The 17,500-nt window shown below is 36.2% G+C and overlaps 1 protein-coding gene across 2 annotated transcripts in view; it reads right to left on the bottom strand.

Moving 5' to 3' along the window:
• The window catches only part of LOC119583848 (branched-chain-amino-acid aminotransferase, mitochondrial-like), a 20,092-nt gene that overhangs the window by 928 nt on the left and 1,664 nt on the right, over positions 1-17,500 (bottom strand). The window contains exons 1-8 of one of the 2 annotated variants that reach the window (XM_037932577.1): positions 12,338-12,495; positions 8,243-8,290; positions 5,808-6,014; positions 3,904-4,134; positions 3,424-3,612; positions 3,191-3,305; positions 2,908-3,062; positions 1-2,610 (exon numbers count right to left, since the gene is read on the bottom strand). The exon at positions 1-2,610 is cut by the window's left edge and continues 928 nt beyond it. In XM_037932577.1, coding sequence (XP_037788505.1) covers positions 2,422-2,610; positions 2,908-3,062; positions 3,191-3,305; positions 3,424-3,612; positions 3,904-4,134; positions 5,808-6,014; positions 8,243-8,266 — 1,110 coding nt within the window. In that variant the 5' untranslated portion in view covers positions 8,267-8,290; positions 12,338-12,495 and the 3' untranslated portion in view covers positions 1-2,421. Of the gene's footprint in view, positions 2,611-2,907; positions 3,063-3,190; positions 3,306-3,423; positions 3,613-3,903; positions 4,135-5,807; positions 6,015-8,242; positions 8,291-12,337; positions 12,496-17,500 lie in introns of those variants that run through there. The other variant, XM_037932576.1, reaches the window with a different exon arrangement.

Here is a 17,500-nt window from a genome sequence, read left to right as displayed (position 1 = left end):
TATATACCCCTTCATTCTCTCAAGTAAATGATGTGCAACACAGTATAAAGATTTTCAACTTGGTCCTTTAGTAATCTACTGCAAACCAAAAAATATTACAGAATAAGTTTAATGAGAATAACCCAAAAACAAATAAAATTTTACATATCCAAAACAACTTTCAAGTGAATGAAAATAACAGTGCAGATTATGAGAATCTTCTCTATTTATGGTGTGAAAAATGAAACCCTTTGCAAAAAGTTTACCACTGACATCACCATGAAAATAATCCTTCTTAACCCAATGATTCTGGGTTTGCACAAATACATGACATATCCATGAACACTGTGGTTTTTGTATAGTAATTTTCTTTACACACAGATGACCCCATGAGCACTTAATCACTACAGAGTCAGTTATTAGTCCTACTTCTCATCTGTTTATCCCTTTCCTTGATTTTTGGAAATATTTTTTTCTTCTTATATTGCTGTTAGTATTGCAAATAGCATTATAATAATCATAATGCCAATACTACTAATGATAACAGCATCTATATCAATTGCATTAGAAAAAAAGAAACTCAAGGAAAAGAGAAACGAGGTCACGTTGGCTTACTAACTGGCTACTTGACAGCACCTGGAGCCATCCATGTGCATAGTGTGATTACCAGTAGCAATGGGTTAATTCATAATTATTAAACCATATGCCACATAATTTTCCATCGACTCCCTTCCCCATTCCACAGTCTACTACACAATGATAACATCTTCAACTGGAAGGCAGGCTTTACTAATTTCAAAATTGCAAGCTTTATATCACAATTAAAATGACACAACATTTTAACAGCATTTAGTGTCATATTCATCTGATATTCTTACTTTTGACATAAAAAATCATAAAAATGCCTTCAAACTGCATTCTTAATACAGAATACCTATCAGTAGGGAGTATCTCTTGATATCAACCAAAGTTAAAACATAACAACATATTATATCTTTTGATTTAATTAACTCACTGTTTGAATTTGCCAGAATGAACATAAATTGCACTCCAAAATCATGGAGAAAAACTAATTAACTAAATATACAGTGTGCATGAAGAAGAATAAAAAATATATTTAATTTCTCATCTTTGTAGAAAAAATACTGATTATTTTAAAGTAAAAAAAATAATATTGCAAATTATATTTTCATTATCACCATACTTCTAAAGTAATGCCAAAGTTCATCACCCATATTCTGAAGAAACCCTTCTATACGCCCACTAGACTGTACCCTTTCCTGAAAACAGTCTCCTTAGTCACACCTACAAGTACCTATATCACAACCACCTTCCCTGATGCCCCTTGTTCCAATTACTAATCTTACCTCTATTAATTTAAATTAGAGAAAATACAACTTTGGTGTACAATTAACTGATACCAGCAGAAGGTATGAGATTCTCTGAACAATCATTGAAGTAAAGACAACATATTACTCTTGACAGATCCATGTCCTTGAATATTTATTTTTTCCTTATTATGATCAATAGTTAACATAGTTTTAAATGGAAGCTTTTTCCCATGTTTTATTTTTAAATTTTGAGAAAACCTAAATATCAGTTGCAATAACAGTTGAACAACAAATATTCTGGAAAATATTTGGCCACAGCATATTTGAGCTTCTTTCTCTACAGAATGATATATGCATTCTGAATCTGCATGCATACAAACAAAACACAATATATGCAATCACACACATCCATGCACGGATACATACAGACATCTGTGGCAAAAAGAAGAAGAAGAAGAAGAAGAAGAAGAAGAAGAAGAAGAAGAAGAAGATGAAGAAGAAGAAGACGAAGAAAAGCAAAAAGTTAATTTCTTGAAACTAATTTATTATATGAAAAAAATATGAAATAAAATTACCATGCTGAATATTGCACTGGATTTCTTTTCAACAATTCGCACCTTATACTAAAATGCAGTTCCTATTTTTACTCAAGTGAAGCTGCCTTCTATATTTCAAATTATGTAAACTAAAGCCTAGAAAACACCTCAGTTATCTGCACATATATATTTACTCTAGAGCTTGTGCCTACATATATAAAGTGTACTTTCAGAGGCTCTAAACTAAGAAATTTATTCTGACAAAGTTGAAATGAGTCTCATCCTACTTTTGCATAGCATATGTAAACTACTTACCAAACCATATGCAAAGTGGATTGTCTATGTCAACTACTCTAACCTTTGCTTCTTTTGTCATTGCTTGAACTTAAATAATTAAGTAAAGTGATTCTACAGCTGTCATAACTGACTATAAGGCCTATCACATGTTCATTTCTTAACATTTTGATTGTGATACACAATACAGAAGTTAACTGTTGTACTTACTATGATTTTCTTTTTATTAGCAAACTTCTAATTTTGCATTGTATAGATTAAACCTTTTTAATATGAATTCATCACTCAATAGGAACACTCCATTCATGAGAGACATGGCCGTACTGAATCTGTTTGATAGTATTAAAGAAGCGCTGTGCAAGAGACTCTTCTGGCTTCAAAGTGGGCATCCTTATAACTTTTCCCTGATAGTGGATCTCCCCCACTGGTGTTACAACAGCTGCAGTTCCAGCACCAAATATTTCTAGTAGCTGTTAAGAAATTTTATTTTGTTAAAATCAAACTTAGTAAATATGCAAAGGTATACAAAATCATGGCTAGGTATTTACTGAAAATCATGTTATCCTTGTGTCTGCTTAAGCGCAGATTAAGCTGTTTATCTTTATGTACAGAAAAAGTAAATATATCTAGTATGCATATCATGAAATTTCACTTGCTAAAAAAAAAAAAAAAAAATGTCAATAACAAATAACCTCAGTTTCTAGTTCAATATCTTTATACAATATATACAGTATTTTTCACAAAGAATCCATTTTTCACATACATACCTTTCCTTCACTTTCTGCCTGGACAACCTCAGCCATTGTAATGTCACGCTCACTTACAGTGAATTCTCCCCATTGTCTTCCTAACGCTAAGAGAGTGTCTCTGGTAACTCCAGGAAGGATTAACCCATGTAAGGGTGGAGTCACTAGCTCCTTTTCTGTAAAAGAAACAGTTTACCAAAATTTATTGTACTTATCTATGTTTTATTATGATGATCTATAATTTATACAGCATATAGAGGCATATTTATATAAGTAATACTACTCTTTCACCAGCCAAACTAACCTCCATTTCCCTTATCAAGGAAGACCATTATGTTCATAGCTCCTACTTCTGTGATTTTATGGTCAGGCCCAAAAAGCCACAATACTTGTTGAAGACCTCGTTCCTCTGCAATTTTCTGCAATAAAAGTAGGAACCTATGGTAATCAATATATACTAGAATATAAAAAAGGAAACACCTGCAATCTTCAGAAAGAAAAAGTAAAATCATCACTTTACTCTTGAAATCTGCTAACCTGGATAGCTAAAGTGGGTCCATAATTAGATCCCATCTTCATCATTCCACAGCCACCAGGCCAAGCACGAACAAACTCAGGGTCAGCCAACAGAGATACTGGCTTGAATCCACTGGAGAAATATGGTCCAACAGGCGACAGGATAACAAACAGCAGAGCATTGGTGGGGCGCTGCACACCTAGGGTTGGCTGATTGATGGGTAGAAATACATTGTTTTTATAAAGGGATTTAATTTGTATTTTTGTAAGATACTAATCTACAGTATGAGAACGAAATGATTCAATATCACTTTTCACTCATAAAATAATATAGTGGCTTAAACTGCTAAGTTATAAATCCTTATCAGATGTACCAATAAGCTTTAGCTGCAGTGAAACATAAAGAGCAATATAACGCTGTATATACACATTTACAGAAGCTAATGAACAGTTAAGTAAACTTTTCAGCTATTATATGTCATCTATAGATATTCAGCTTACCTCAGTACCTATCATAGTAGGTCTAATATATAAGCTTGAGGATTCTGCATGGGGCACCCATTCTTGATCAATGCTGATGAGCTTTTTTAGTATTTCAATCAATTCATTTCCATCAAAATTTGGGAGAGCAGATCTCGCAGCTGTGCGATTCATGCGTTCCATGTTTTTGTCAGGACGGAAGAGTCTGATTTCATCATCTTGGCCTCGAAACGCCTTCATCCCCTCAAACAACTGAAAGATGAAAAGATATATGCGTATTAGTTGCGATACATAAAAAAAATTGGTTATCAGCAAGTAATAATATTAGTTTTCTTTACATTAGCACAAATCTTTGGTGATACAAGAGTATGACAAAATAGGAAAATATACTTTACAAAAAAAAAAAGATGATGAGCAGTTCAAATAACCCTTGTAAATTAAAAAACTAAAATGGACTCTATCAAAACAGGTACATCCACTAGAACAGATTATAGAAGTACCCAGTCATAGGCTTTAGTGGTTAAAAAAAAAAAAAAAAAAAAAAAAAAAAAAAAAAAAATAGAAAGATAATTTAGAATTCTGCTCAATGTAAATTTAGATCTTAAGGGATTTGTAATAAGAGCGTAAGTTAGTCGGAATGATTATCTTCCACAAGTTACTGTTACCTTCAGAGAGCATGTAAGGCCATGTGCTCGTGTGTTGGCAACTAATGAGAGATCTGTATGTCCACTCAAAGACCTGGAAATGGAACTATTATTACCTGCACAACCAGTATTACTTAAAGATATTCTGTATGTAATGGAAGTCCTTCACTGATCTGGTAAGTTTTTTTTTTTCTCTTTTAACAATTACTCTCATCAAAAACACAACTGCACTTATTTAACTAATACCTAGAAAGTAGGTGCAATGTAAGAAGTACTCAGAACTAGTATTTCCTAGTACATCTACAGTGCCATCTTTCCTTTAATGAAAGAAAAATTGCTGCTACTGGGATGCAACACAAAACATAAAATCACTGCCTCTTGGAAAAAAAATAAAAATCAATAAAGTATAAAAAAGGGCTATATATCTATTCATGCTCTAACTTTAAAAAAATAAACAGTTACTATAAAAAAAAAATTAGTTATGCATAGAGAAAATAACCATCTCTATTCAAAAATAAAAAAATCAATCAGCTCATTCACCAATAAGATGGACACTTGATTAGGCTTGTTGTTCAGCTGACAATAATTGGGGAAAAGACTTTATCCCCTAAAATCAGTAGATGCACTCTTGTTACGTAAAACAGCAACTTTCAGGCTTGCAGACAATGACATATGAATAGCACCATGCCCTCTGACAACTATGATTATGAAGGATATTATCTTGGTAGTAAAATTTAAGGGATGCCAGCATTAAAGGCTCATTGCTAAGGTTTATCTAGATACTGAAGTTTGGATTATTGTGCACTGTAGGGTCCTTAGTACAACTTCATGAATTCCTCAATTTTTCATATTAAATAAACTGCTGAGTTTTCTATTAGAAATAATCAATAAAATCTCAGTAGAAATTAATCTTATTACTACGTCTCAAGGCTAGCTTTAGTTAATCCAAGATTAAATATTTATGCTACATCTCCTAAAACGTTCATCTTTATATAACCTTTCAGAGACCATTACAAGTTATCCATGAGACAATTTGCCATATATAAAATAACATCTTTGTGCAAAAATGCCTTAATGTCAACTCATATAAAGCCAAATCCTCTTAGTAAAGCACTAAATTTTATGAATAACAAAGGATGCAGCAATCCAAAATAAATATCTTACAGGGTCTGGTCACTGAAAATCCCCTCCTATGAGGCAGTAAAATCCGTCAGAGGTGACTAAGGGTTCAACAGCTAATACATATTCTTTTAAACTCCATGAAATAACAATAAGACTCACCTCTACAGCATAATGGAGGACCTTAGCAGCTGGATGCAGCCTTAGGTCATGGAATGGTGTTATTCTTGGTTGTCCCCATCCAGCCTTATCATCCCAGTAGATCTCCAGCATGTGGTCAGTGAAATGACGTCCAAACACTAGATCTGATACAGCTGGCTTTTTCTTCAGCTGATCTGGCGTACAAAATTCAATTTGTAGATCTGATGCCTGTGGAGAAGAATTAAGAAGTATTTTATAGCTTGCATATTATGAAATTAATCTAGTAAAAAAAATGATTGGTACAACAGAGAGTACCCTTTCTGATTTAAAAGAATCATTCTATGAAATCCCAATCAGTTTTATATATTTGCAGATTGCTCTAACTCTAACATTTCATTTGCTGTTATATTATCCTTTTCAGCATGAGTGTGTGAAATTTTGATACTGGAACATTTATATACATTGCTAAAATAAAAAAGGAGTTCAGATAAGTTCTCCTGTCAGAGTAGGATATATTGACAAATTTAAATGGTTACTCCTTCTTATCTACAAATTGCTTTTTCTAAGGGATCTGATTATAAAAAATATAATATCAGTTTCAATATTAACTACCAACATTATATGAGGTCAGCATGATTCACCTGTCATATTTTTAAGACTTTTTGGGATTGGTGCCAAGGCTATATATGACAAGGTCCTGCACTTCAGCATTCCGGACTCACTTTTGAACCAGGCATTCCACTCCACATTGATAGTGCGACACAACATACAAATTTCAAGATAGAACAAACTTAATCTGTTTTTGTCCTAATGAAAAAGAACTGAAAAGAATGAATAAAAAAAAAAAAGAGAGAGAGAGAGAAAGAAACAAAGGTGCATGCATGCATGTGTATCGTGTGTGCATATGTGTGTGTGTGTGTGTGTGTGTGTGTGTGTGTGTGTGTGTGTGTGTGTGTGTGTGTGTGTGTGTGTGTGTGTGTGTGTATCTGAGTGTGTGAGTGCGTGTGGGCGTGTATATGTATATATGTATATATGTATATATGTATATATGTATTTATGTATATATGCATGTATGTATATATGTATGTATATATATATATATATATATATATATATATATATATATATATCACAAACATATGTGTACATATATGTATATATACATATATATGTGTTTATATACATATACATTCATATGTATATTATATATTATACATATATTATATATTTCTAATATATGCATATATACATACACACATATATGTATGTATATATATACATATGCATGTATATATACATATACACCTGTGTATGTGTAATATATATATATATATATTATATATATATATATATATATATATATATATATATATAGAGAGAGAGAGAGAGAGAGAGAGAGAGAGAGAGAGAGAGAGAGAGAGAGAGAGAGAGAGAGAGAGAGAGAGAGAGAGAGAGAGAGAGACACATACACAAATAAACAAACACACACACACACACATACACACACACACACACACACACACACACACACATATATACATATATATATATATATATATATATATATATATATATATATATATATATATATATATATATATATATATATATAATATAAACATACACACACAGGTGTATGTGTGTGTGTGTGTGTGTGTGTGTGTGTGTGTGTGTGTGTGTGTGTGTGTGTGTGTGTGTGTGTGTGTGTGTGTGTGTGTGTGTGTGTGTGTGTGTGTGTGTGTGTGTGTGTGTGTGTGTGTGTGTGTGTGTGTGTGTGTGTGTGTGTGTGTGTGTGTGTGTGTGTGTGTGTGTGTGTGTGTGTGTGTGTGTGTGCACTCACACACACAAACAAATAAACAAACACAAACACACATGCAAATATGTATATGTATATGTGCATATATTTACATACATATTCATATATATATATATATATATATATATATATATATATATATATATATATATATATGTATGTATGTATGTATGTATGTATATATATATATATATATATATATATATATATATATATATATATATATATATATATATATATATATATATTCATAAATGTGAAGAAGAATATTTATCATGTAAAAGCCTTTGCCTGCTACAAGCATTAATATATCCATACCTGGATACATGAAGAATGGCTATCATAGTCTATTATCTATATATCCTCTTGCATATACCATTAACAAATATATTTAATGTTCATACATGTTGCCAGATCTGGTCCTTATAATTATTGAATTTTCCTTCAAACAGTAAGACAAATAAGTTGAGAAAAACCCTTCCTTTGATATACAAGTCTAAAATGTAAAGTATTAGTCAATATTTACATAGCCCTTAAAAAATACATAAAAGCAACATCTAATAATTTTCAAATAGTAATAATGATGATATGGATGACAATCACTTACAAATCATTAAACAACAAATAGTCGAACACTAACCTTGAAGGTTGTCCTTGATGACATGTATCGGGCTCCATGACTTAAGACCTGCAAAAAGAAAATGATGATAATTCCTTTTGGGGGGATAAAGCAAAACCGACATACAAACATACACACACGCACAGGTATGTGACTGCGCCCCCCTCCCCCACGCACGCACACACAAGCACAGTTTAAAAATAAACAAATAAACAAAAAATGCCGCAAAATCGGCTGTGCGCGCCTTTACTCGTACTCATCTTGGCCTCTTGTAGTGAGGGATTGTGTTTCTGAGCCTCGGCTTTCCCTCGGTGCAATTGGATACCACTCAGTAGCATGCTGTATCTCAAACCCAGGTACTTACTATTTGTTTAGTACGCTGTTCTACCAATAAGGCCATAATATGATAACGATATCAGTCATCTTTCCTCATAACTATCTGAGCCACCTATTTGCGACTGGGAACATGTAACTTTTGCGTGTAGGTAATAGTTTTAAACATCTCTGTATAACAATTTCTACGAAGCAAATAATATGTTCTCTAGCACACGCAGTATTACATTGTAAAATGTGTTAACTCCGAACTTTCATGTCCGATGGTTTTCATTAAATCGTACTGAGAATAGCGCCTGCGTTATAATAATATATACTAATACCATAATATGTTCTTTGCATACCATGTTACGTCAGCCTATAATATTTTTAAACGAATACATAACAAGCCTTACGTCAGCTAAACCCGTAACCGTACGACCCTCGAAAAACCGGTTTTAGTGAACCCGCCCGCTGCCACTGCTGTCTCCACTATTCACACAATTAGAATACATAATAAATATATGCAAACATGCAGGAAAATCATCGATGTAACTTACTGTTAGCTAGTTGACGGCTATCGAAATCGAGACTTGTTACCACATTCCTATGGAATTGGAACCGACAAGACAAAGCTAAACAGGAAAACCGGACTGGGCAGATCCCCCTTCAAATACCATTCGCAAAACCAGTTGGTTACTCATTCCTTAAATTCATGGAAAACTCCTGTTGTAGAAGGTGACTGATATCACCTTGTAGGTTTTAATCCTGAATTTATATCAGTTGCCAAGAAACATGCACGGGAGGCATTTCATGACCATTCCAACACTTAAATCTTGTTAGTTTTGTCTTTGTCTCTCTGTTTCATTCTGTTTCAGAGGTTCAATGCTGCTCCAACATTACTTCTTGTCGCTAAATCTATTTCGTTGTCCCTTTCTTCATTTTATCAATTTTCTAGGTTCAGTAATTCTCGAACTTTGTTATATATTGTTAAGCATCTGTCTACCAATCCGTTTGCCAGTCTGTCCTTTTCTATCTGTCTATCCCCATCCCTTCTCTGTAACCGAAATAAACTCTAGTAAGCCAACACTTCGGAATGACGTAAGAACTTACGTCGCAGACTCCCCGTCAGTGCCAGTCTTTAAATAGTCTGTAGGTTAAGGGCCACATGCTTTTTGACACGTTATCTCCATACCCTTGTAACTCATAATAACACTGTCCCTGATACTATATCAAACGAAAGAAAGTATTTACAATTTATCTTGTTGCTCATTACTTCTTGCGTTGTTTTATTAAATAATTCAGTAATTTTTTTCTCTCCTGAAAGTCTTCACCGCGAACTGGGTCACATTGGCTCTTTAAGGGGAAATGTCAAAAATACTGCATGTCCTGATGACCTACATAAAGAGGGAAGTTAAAGAAATGTGTAATGTCTGAGTGCAATTGCGTGTAAACAGGAGGGACAAATCATTCTCACTTATCAAATATCTTCAAACATGAACTTACCAAACCATAATTCAAGACTAATTTAAGTACAAACATGCATGCTCCGAAATGTATCACTAATTCGAAAGTTAAAACCTGTTTACTTTTAAAACAAAAACAACGCAAGGGTGAGAGCCAATTCTTTAAGACCGGCTGCTAGCATAGTCCCGTAACTTGGCAACCGGTACGGCGCTCCGCCAGTCGCAGTCATTCATTGTCTGTGTTGCGTCAGAAATTTGCGAGTTATTCTAGTAATTTGTACTTCATAATTTTATACTTTTTATTTTCACAGACGGCTTTTATCACAACTACTATAACAGATCTTGTGAAACGAAACAATGTTTTAAAAAATATACCGCAGTCCTTGTTTTGACAAAAAATAGGATCGCGTTTGTCTGGACATGTAAATAAATTAAGCATATCCTTACCAAACCAATGGAGTAACCTTCCCTTTCGCTGGGAAGTTACTGGAATATTTACAATCTCACGTCTCTACAGTATGAGTAAATGCCATCCCAGTGCCTGAACGGGCATTTATGACTTTAAAGTAACCGTTACTGACCTCAAGTTGCCTGACCGATCTTTGGAGGTGAACTAGGAAATCTCAGTAACTTCTTGCGGTTACCAGAGGCTGATGCGATTTATTTTCTGCTTTATTCATTTTGAGCAGTCTTACTCAGACACTGAACAATAACACTCGCATCTTGTGGTATTCACACCAAGCTGCAAGTGATTGATCTTGGAAATGCAGTCTAGTAATAGGTTTTGGCACGACGCCAGCCGGGCTTCTCGAAGCCACCGACCGCCAGCTACCCCGCCCACAATAAAACTTCACCCTCCCCCTCACGCCCGCGCCTCCCCTCACCACTCATCCGCGTTCCCGGGTGCTCGTCCAAAACGCAAGTCCAGGAGAGTGTGTATGTGTTTTCCTTCTTTCGACGCCGCTTTAACGCAGTTCATCTTGCATCTGCACTGTAAGTAACGGAATCAAAATGAATTATTTCTGGAGCTGGACCTTAGTACATCGAACGACCACCAGCTTTCAGGGTAAAACTTATACTGTATATATCAAAAGGAAAATGGCAAATAAACCAACATTGGCCTATAACTTTCGGATCAGCATCACTTATTGGTCATGTGACAGATGTAAATATGTACATAGATAATTGTGTGTGTGTGTGTGTGTGTGTGTGTGTGTGTGTGTGTGTGTGTGTGTGTGTGTGTGTGTGTGTGTGTGTGTGTGTGTGTGTGTGTGTGCGTGCGTGCGTGCGTGCGTGTGTGTGTATGTGTGTGTGTGCGTGCGTGCGTGCGTGCGTGCGTGCGTGCGTGTGTGTGTGTGTGTTCGTGTGCGTGTGTCTGTCTGTCTCTCTGCCTATGTTACTGTTAGACTGTCTGTCTATATCTCTCTTAAATACTTGCATGAATTCAGTCTCAGAACATTGCAAAAGACGGAGAACCATGAGGGAATTCAAGAGGCTTTTGTATGCCAATGAAGAGATTATATGTGACGAAATATATTTTCCATAATAAGTGATTATATGTTTACCTGTTAACAAACGGAATTAAGCAACTGATTAAAAAGCAGCACAGCGGGTGAAAGGCTTGATTATCATTTACTATATAATCAGGACATATCCTGGACACGTATATGTGTGTGTGTGTGTGTGTGTGTGTGTGTGTGTGTGTGTGTGTGTGTGTGTGTGTGTGTGTGTGTGTGTGTGTGTGTGTGAGTGTGTGTGTGTGTGTGTGTGTGTGTGTGTGTGTGTGTGTGTGTGTGTGTGTGTGAGAGAGAGAGAAAGAGAGAGAGAGAGAGAGTGATTGAGTAAACGCAAACACGTGTTTATACATGTAATACATTGATCAATTTAAAGAGAAAATTGCCAGTTATAATAGAGATAAGATATACTGTCAACACCGCGATGACAAGTTCAAGACGAGCGCAAGATAGGCTGCTCAACGGCTGTTGCATGCCAAAGTTGCGTGTGATTACGTGTTGCATAGGTTATGGCGGGATGTCCATTCTGTACAGCTATTGAACTCTGATTTACGACCAAATTGGCACGCTGTTTATCCGCTTTCACATTTTACTTCTAATCTGAAGTTCTTAAAATTAAATAATTCAACCAAAATAAACAAGAGAGATCAATTATTTAATTATTTTTTTTTCAGGACAACAATAATCAACATGTTAACGTGAAAACTCCCGATCCTTTTTATTACTTTACTTACTCTAGTCAAAGCTCCATGCGTGCAACTGCAATGTGTATGGGAAATCCATGCTACAGGAATGCCATAAATGAATAAGTATCTTAAACATACCTCCTCTATCCAATAACAGAAAAGGTCCTGGCTTGGTGTGGCACGCGACGTATGGGAGTCTACTCAGTCCTAATGCCATGAGGAAAATTTTATATACGTTTCCTGGTATGTATGAGTATCAATTAGTTCAGTGCACGTCCCTCTTCGCATCCTGAATCAACAAATGCTGAACAGAAATGGCGTGTCGGCCTCTAAGACGCCACAGTCCTTTCAACTATGCACGATCTACGTCGCGCTTGCCTGTGTCCCTGGCTTGTCATGTGTAGTCTCGTGCCATGACCTAAAATCTTTCCTCTTTTTTCTACCTCTGCTAAGTGCATAAACCAGCTTCTATAAACCAAAGATTAGGCTCCAAAGTATATACCCAAAACTGTGTATATATACAGGGATACAGTGTCGTCCAACCGTCAATTGCGCGTTGCTGACACAACATTATTCGAGGCATCAGACGCAACAAAGCTGAGTCAGGAACGCCCGATCGCCTGTGCCTGATTCCTCGTCCTCCCGTTTTTCTATGACACCCTTTTCCCCTCCCCGTATACGCCCTAAGCGCTACTTTCCCCTCGTGGCCCTTCGCCTTCCCTTCTCCCCTCCATCCATCGATCTCATAGTGTGCAGAGGGGGTAGAAGGCGTGTGGGGGAGGGGGGGGGGGGCAAAATAGGTCAAGCTTCCTCACCCACTGACGCATTTCTTGTTAATATCACATCCTTAAAGGCGTTGATTCAAAACTACGGCTGACGTTTAGTAGTCCAAAACAAATAATGTTGTTGCGCACGTCGGAATTTTACGTGAAGGTGACGCAATCGAGAAACTTGAAAAAAATACTCTGAAGGAAATACATGTTAATTCCGAAATCAATGTCCATTTTTATAGAGCATATTCTCCATAACGAATGATAATATACAACAAATTAGGTATGATGAACCTGTAGGTCGGGGAAAATACGGCAACAGACGACTTACGAGTTCTGGCCTGTAGCGTGACCTGCCCCCGCCCCCCACTTTCGCCCCCTCCCCTATTCGACCTTCATGAAGCCCCACGAGAAAGTAAGAATACATCGTATATAGATTTTTGAGCACGTCTTCCATTCTCAGTAGGACAACACATACGATATTTTGTGTTCCATATTTTCCTTCGTCTGCCATCCGCATTTCTTCTTCATTCTTTTCTCTTTTCGCCTCTTCCTTCCATGCTCTTATTCGTATGCACATGTTCTTGAGTGTATGCCTTTGCGTGTGAGACAGAATGAGTTGGTGTGTGAGTGGAAGAATGAATATATAATGACAAAATGATTACGTACTTGACTTATTTCGTAGTTGTTGCTACTGCTTCTGGAGAGAGTGATCTTTGATGCCTATCAACAATATTATACGTATAACTCACGCATGATAGGTAACAACTCTTAAACAAAGATGTCTCCACTTCCTAACCTTCAGATCGAGCACAGAAACATAGCAACACTGCAACTTTACATGGCAATACCAACTTCATGGCCTTGAGGAGTATTGTTTGAACACGCAATACCCGAGTTGGGCAGAAGACACGAGAGCTTGCGAGGAATATCACTACACACATCTTATATCGTGTTATAACAGAGAAGCCATCATTACAGAGACCCCATCTTGTGAGCCTTTTCAAAATCCGAAGACAAGAAAAATCAGACAAGTTATAAAAAAGACCAATTTTCTTAGCCCGGCCACTGGGGAGACCAGCAATTACGGTCGCGGCGAGGTACAGCGCTCTCATGATTGACACTTCCAGGCGCCTCACTACAACCTTGCAAAGTCTCCCCGTGTTTCACACACCAGTGGTGCTTTAAGGCGACTAGTATTCTATGGCTGGATTTTGATTATATTTGCAGTGATAACTGCAATAGGCCAAAGAGAAATCCACACTTAGCCATGGTCTACGCGGTGGTAATATGGGAAAAAAGCAAAAATTCATACATAGCGGCAGTAAAGTTCGATGGCACCTAATGCACAGCTGTGCTTCCGAGCAATTATGACGTGCATCCCTGCAGCTAACACACTACATGTTCGTCTACAGAATATTTACGTCCTGGCCCGATTTCCCAGAACTTTACACCTGTGTCAATCCCTGCTGCTGACACCTCTACCCGTACGCCTACAGTGTCTGCTTTCTTGGTCTGATATTCCACAGAACTCTCCGGCTCCGGACGTCAAAAACCAATGCAATTCTCCGGCCGACGCGTGGCCAAGACCTTGCGATTTCTGACGTTTTCATCAGCTGCTTCGTCTCTGTCGTTTCAGCCTTCTCCACCACTCCCACTCCCAAGCTAGGAAATGCGCAGTAGGCACTCAATTCAGTAGGAAAGAAAATACAGATAATGGGAAGAAAATGACGGTGGTTGTCATAGTAGAGATACTGAGTGAGGATATGGAAAATAAGAGGGGACAATACCATACAAGAAGAGTAAAACGAGAAAAACAAGAAATGATGAAATGAAGAAAACTAAGAAATGGAAAGGAACAGGATGATTAGGGAATCAAAAGAACCTGTTGGGATGAAAGAAACGTGAACAATAAAGAGAAAACCAATTGAAACTGAATATATATTAAAGCTGAAATGTGGAGTTGAGGGAGAGAGAGAAAAAAAACGAGTATCTGAAAAAAAAGCAGAAAGAGAAAGACATAACGTGTATGGAAACAAGGAAAAAAATAAAGGACTCGGGAAATGCTAAAGATAGCACAAGAAAATGAGAATAAGAAGAAACGAGGACGAAGAGCAAAAAAAAAAAAAAAGAATAACATAGCAAATAATTGGGATAATTACAAGGGAAGTAAGAAAGAAGGGGAGAGGGAGGAAGAGGGACGACCTGGCACATGCTCAGAGATCACCATCGATGTCCTCACCCATCTTGGCGCTTTATAACATGCAGCAAAGGCCAACAACGTAAATGTAGACAAATGTCACATGACCTAGTTGTAGAAGAAACTTGGCTATACCAACTCGTTATTTAAAAAATAATAATTTCTTTTAACTTTGGGTACACGGAAGTGTCAGTATTTCATAGGGAAAGATATATATATATATATATATATATATATATATGTATATATATATATATATATATATATATATATATATATATATATATATATATATATATGTATATATATATATATATATATATATATATATATATATATATATTATATACATATTATATTATATTATATATATATATATATATATATATATATATATATATATATATACAGAGAAACACACGCCCAACCTAATATACACAATATAACTTGTCTTGTATATACCGGCATCCGTTGACAAAGCACCATGAAATTTCTCCTGCTTATCCAAATTCCCTTCAGATTCAAACACCTCTCGTGAATCTCCAAATGCCGAGGGATGTAGAACACTTGTCTTCAGAATGAGCAGTCTCTCTCAGAAGGTCCTGCATCACACATTTCTCATTCCTTTCCCCTTGCTAACATTCACCTCATGCTTGCCCTGGCTGATGCAAGTCTAGGTAAGTTTTCGCAGCTTGGCAAGCCGCCAACTCGAGGCTCTATTCGGTAATACAATTTAAGGTTTATTGTGCAAGAGCAATGCTTAGATATGTTCTCACTTTAATGCACAAGAAAATCCGGATTTTTATATATTTTTCCCTTTTCCCTTTTTTCCTCTCTCTCTCTCTCTCTCTCTCTCTCTCTCTCTCTCTCTCTCTCTCTCTCTCTCTCTCTCTCTCTCTCTCTCTCTCTCTCTCTCTCTCTTTACAACGGACAACTTAAAGATACTCGTTATGAGGAAAACATCGATAAATATCACAAGCCATCTCCCATGATTCCGTGCTTGCTCCACCTCTAAGTACTGGAAATATACCCAAACATCAGGAATGATTGAAGAAAGCCAGAAATACGGACTTACTTCCTTCAACCCTTCATCACCAAGCACAAGCAGTGTAAAAATCCATCTAGTCGAGTGAGTGCGTATACATAGTGCTTTCAAAGTGGATTGTCAGGCTGTACCTTGAATCCATCTCGATCATAATGGGCAAGTACCACACTATTATCCATCCCTGAACACAGGATTTTTACTCTACTCTCCTTTAAGAACATTTATTTTCCAAGTCGCAATTTTCTATCTTATCTCATAACATCTTTCACTAAAGGCAACTTTCTTCTCTTGATATTCGAAAGCAGCTGTGTTTTTCTCTTTGAATATCAATAACATTTCCTTTTTAAAGACGCTGACCAGACATTCCGATAGTATCCTATTTATCTGAACTCTCTTCTCCCTCTCTCTCTCTCTCTCTCAAATCAAATCAAAATTCTCTCTCTCTCTCTCTCTCTCTCTCTCTCTCTCTCTCTCTCTCTCTCTCTCTCTCTCTCAGCATGTAGCATCATAAATATTTTACCTTAAGTTTATTGGTATCTTAAATGAAACTCATTAAGTTCAATAACAAATTTATATATCTGGTTTAATGGCATCTCTCGGGTCCAAATAAAACACATCTCTTCCCTATAGTCAGGCAATTTTACTTCTGTAAAATAATAATCACAAAAGATTCAAAGCCAGACTTTTATTTCTCTCAAAAAAGATAACCAAGCTGTTAAACCTCCAGCAGAAATAGCTTTAAAAATATATCAACTATAACGACAACATCCAAAATTATTTCATTCCTAGCTGTAAATTTCCACGTAACATTCCATCAGTGGTGAAACCTTCGAAATATTGATCCTCTTGGTGACCTATCGTCTAACATTTGTAATGATCTTTTGTCTCGCTATCTCGATACGCATCCACACAAAATCTAAGAGTGTTATGATCTTTAAAAAAATAAAAAAAATACTCACAGTCGCATGAAAAAATGTTTTGCGTTAGTTTCCTGTTCTCACGACCGGTTTGTTAAGATTGTGCAAGGCCCAACCCAATGAATATTCATTATACGAACTTGTATAAACACAGAAATAAAAACATATCAATCAGTCTAGACATGCATATCTACCGGATAGATATATAGATAAATGTAAAGCTAGCAAATACATATGCATTTATTTCTATGTATATGCATGTCCGTATATATAAATATTAACTGGGTCGGGCCTCACGCAATTTTAACAAACTGGCAGAGAGACTGCAGTTTCCAGAAAAAATAAATCACACCCCTCATTCTAAACCCA

This window comes from Penaeus monodon, chromosome 17, assembly GCF_015228065.2.
Source record: "Penaeus monodon isolate SGIC_2016 chromosome 17, NSTDA_Pmon_1, whole genome shotgun sequence".
In the NCBI taxonomy this organism is placed as follows: domain Eukaryota; kingdom Metazoa; phylum Arthropoda; class Malacostraca; order Decapoda; family Penaeidae; genus Penaeus; species Penaeus monodon.
The sequence above is the reverse complement of the archived record's forward strand: the minus strand, read 5'-3'. Positions and strand labels throughout refer to the sequence as shown.